The following is a 1521-nucleotide window of genomic DNA, read 5'->3' as shown; positions in this document are numbered from 1 at the left end:
GATCACCCCGTTTGCCCCACATTTATATTTTTGTTTTTCTGGCGCACCAAATGCGCTGAAATGTTTGATTTTCTCCCTTTTTTTGTGTGTGTGTTGTTATTTTGGGGTTTATTCAGCTCCCCAGGACAGAAATCCAAGGGATCTGGGAATTTGGGAAGAGCTGTGAAGCAGAAATCAGCAGCGGGTTCAAAGGGGCGGCTCTGCCTCCTCAGAAAGGGATCAGGGCAGGATGGAAAAGGAGGAATAAACCCCCATTCCTCAGGGAAAAACCTCGGGAAGCCAAGGGCAGAAGAGAAAAACTCGGGTTCTTTTTTTTTTGGTGGTTATTGTTGATTTTTTGTTGGCTTTTTTCCCGTCACCCTCGTCCCGGTACCACATGAAATTCCCATTTTTTTCCCCCCTAGGTGATCCCGTTTTCCCGCAGAGATGTCTCTGAACCAGATGCAAATCAAGCAGGAGCTGACGCTCCCCCCCGGGCTGGGTAAAACCACCCCAAAACCCATCCCGGAGCCCCAAAATCCCCAAATCGCGGTGCCCGCCCCTTGCCCCGAGCCGCTCCCGGCGGTGGCGAAATGCCAGGAAAAAGCGATTCCAGCGGCGGGCGTGGAACCGGGAAAAGGGGAAAATCCGGGGGCTGCGGTGCCGCAGTGCCCGCCCCAGGAGCAGCAGCAAGCAGAATTCCCTCCGAAATTCCCGCTGGAAGAGAAATCCCGCCCGGAACCGACGCTGGAGAGGCAGGAGGCCAAGGAGATCCCGGTTCCCTGCGCCCAGGAGAAGCAGCAGCGCCAGGAAATCCCGGTGTCCATCCCAGAAAAACAGGAATGCAAGGAAATCCCGGTGTCCATCCCAGAAAAACAGGAATGCAAGGAAATCCCGGTGTCTATCCCAGAAAAACAGGAATGCAAGGAAATCCCGGTGTCTATCCCAGAAAAACAGGAATGCAAGGAAATCCCGGTGTCCATCCCTGATCCACACCCTGACCCTGTCCAGTGTTCCCAGGAGAAACAGCAGTGCCAGGAAATCCCGGTGTCCATCCCAGAAAAACAGGAATGCAAGGAAATCCCTGTGTCTATCCCAGAAAAACAGGAATGCAAGGAAATCCCGGTGTCCATCCCCGATCCCGTCCCGTGTGCCCAGGAAAATCAGGAGCGCCAGGAAATCCCGGTGTCCATCCCAGAAAAGCAGGAATTCCAGGAGACCCCAGTCCCCATCCCAGTTTCCTGCCCTGAACCCATCCCGCCTTCCCAGGAAAAGCAGGAGTGCAAGGAAATCCCGGTGTCCATCCCAGAAAAGCAGGAATTCCAGGAGACCCCAGTCCCCATCCCACTCCCAGACCCCGTCCCGTGCTGCCAGGAAAAGCAGGAATTCCAGGAGATCCAGGAGCAGCGCTCCCTTCCCGAGAAATTCCCTCCCCTGGAGCAGCAGCTGGAACAGCCCGGCCTCTGGCAGAAGTAGAAGGAAAAATCCCAATCCCGGAGATTTTTCTCCACGCATCCAGAGGTTTTTCCAAGCCTTTTTTTT

General features: G+C 54.6%; 1 protein-coding gene across 1 annotated transcript; it reads left to right on the top strand.

Annotated features, from left to right (window-relative positions):
- Positions 1-426: 426 nt before the first annotated feature.
- Positions 427-1455, top strand: LOC107214615 (magnetosome-associated protein MamJ-like). The gene is made up of 2 exons (XM_033519776.1): positions 427-1314; positions 1381-1455. The coding sequence occupies exons 1-2, from the start codon at positions 427-429 to the stop codon at positions 1453-1455; spliced, it is 963 nt and encodes a 320-aa protein (XP_033375667.1).
- The last annotated feature ends 66 nt before the right edge of the window (positions 1456-1521 follow it).

This window comes from Parus major, chromosome 25LG2 (genome assembly GCF_001522545.3).
Source record: "Parus major isolate Abel chromosome 25LG2, Parus_major1.1, whole genome shotgun sequence".
In the NCBI taxonomy this organism is placed as follows: domain Eukaryota; kingdom Metazoa; phylum Chordata; class Aves; order Passeriformes; family Paridae; genus Parus; species Parus major.
Note: the sequence above shows the minus strand (reverse complement) of the source record. Positions and strands in the feature narration are given on the sequence as shown.

Bases quoted from the DNA above. Each gene is read 5' to 3' on its own strand.
- LOC107214615 (XM_033519776.1), top strand. From the start codon at position 427: ATGTCTCTGAACCAGATGCAAATCAAGCAGGAGCTGACGCTCCCCCCC. The intron at 1,315-1,380 runs GTCCCCATCCCA...CAGGAGATCCAG, and splicing joins AGGAATTCCAGGAGACCCCA to GAGCAGCGCTCCCTTCCCGA.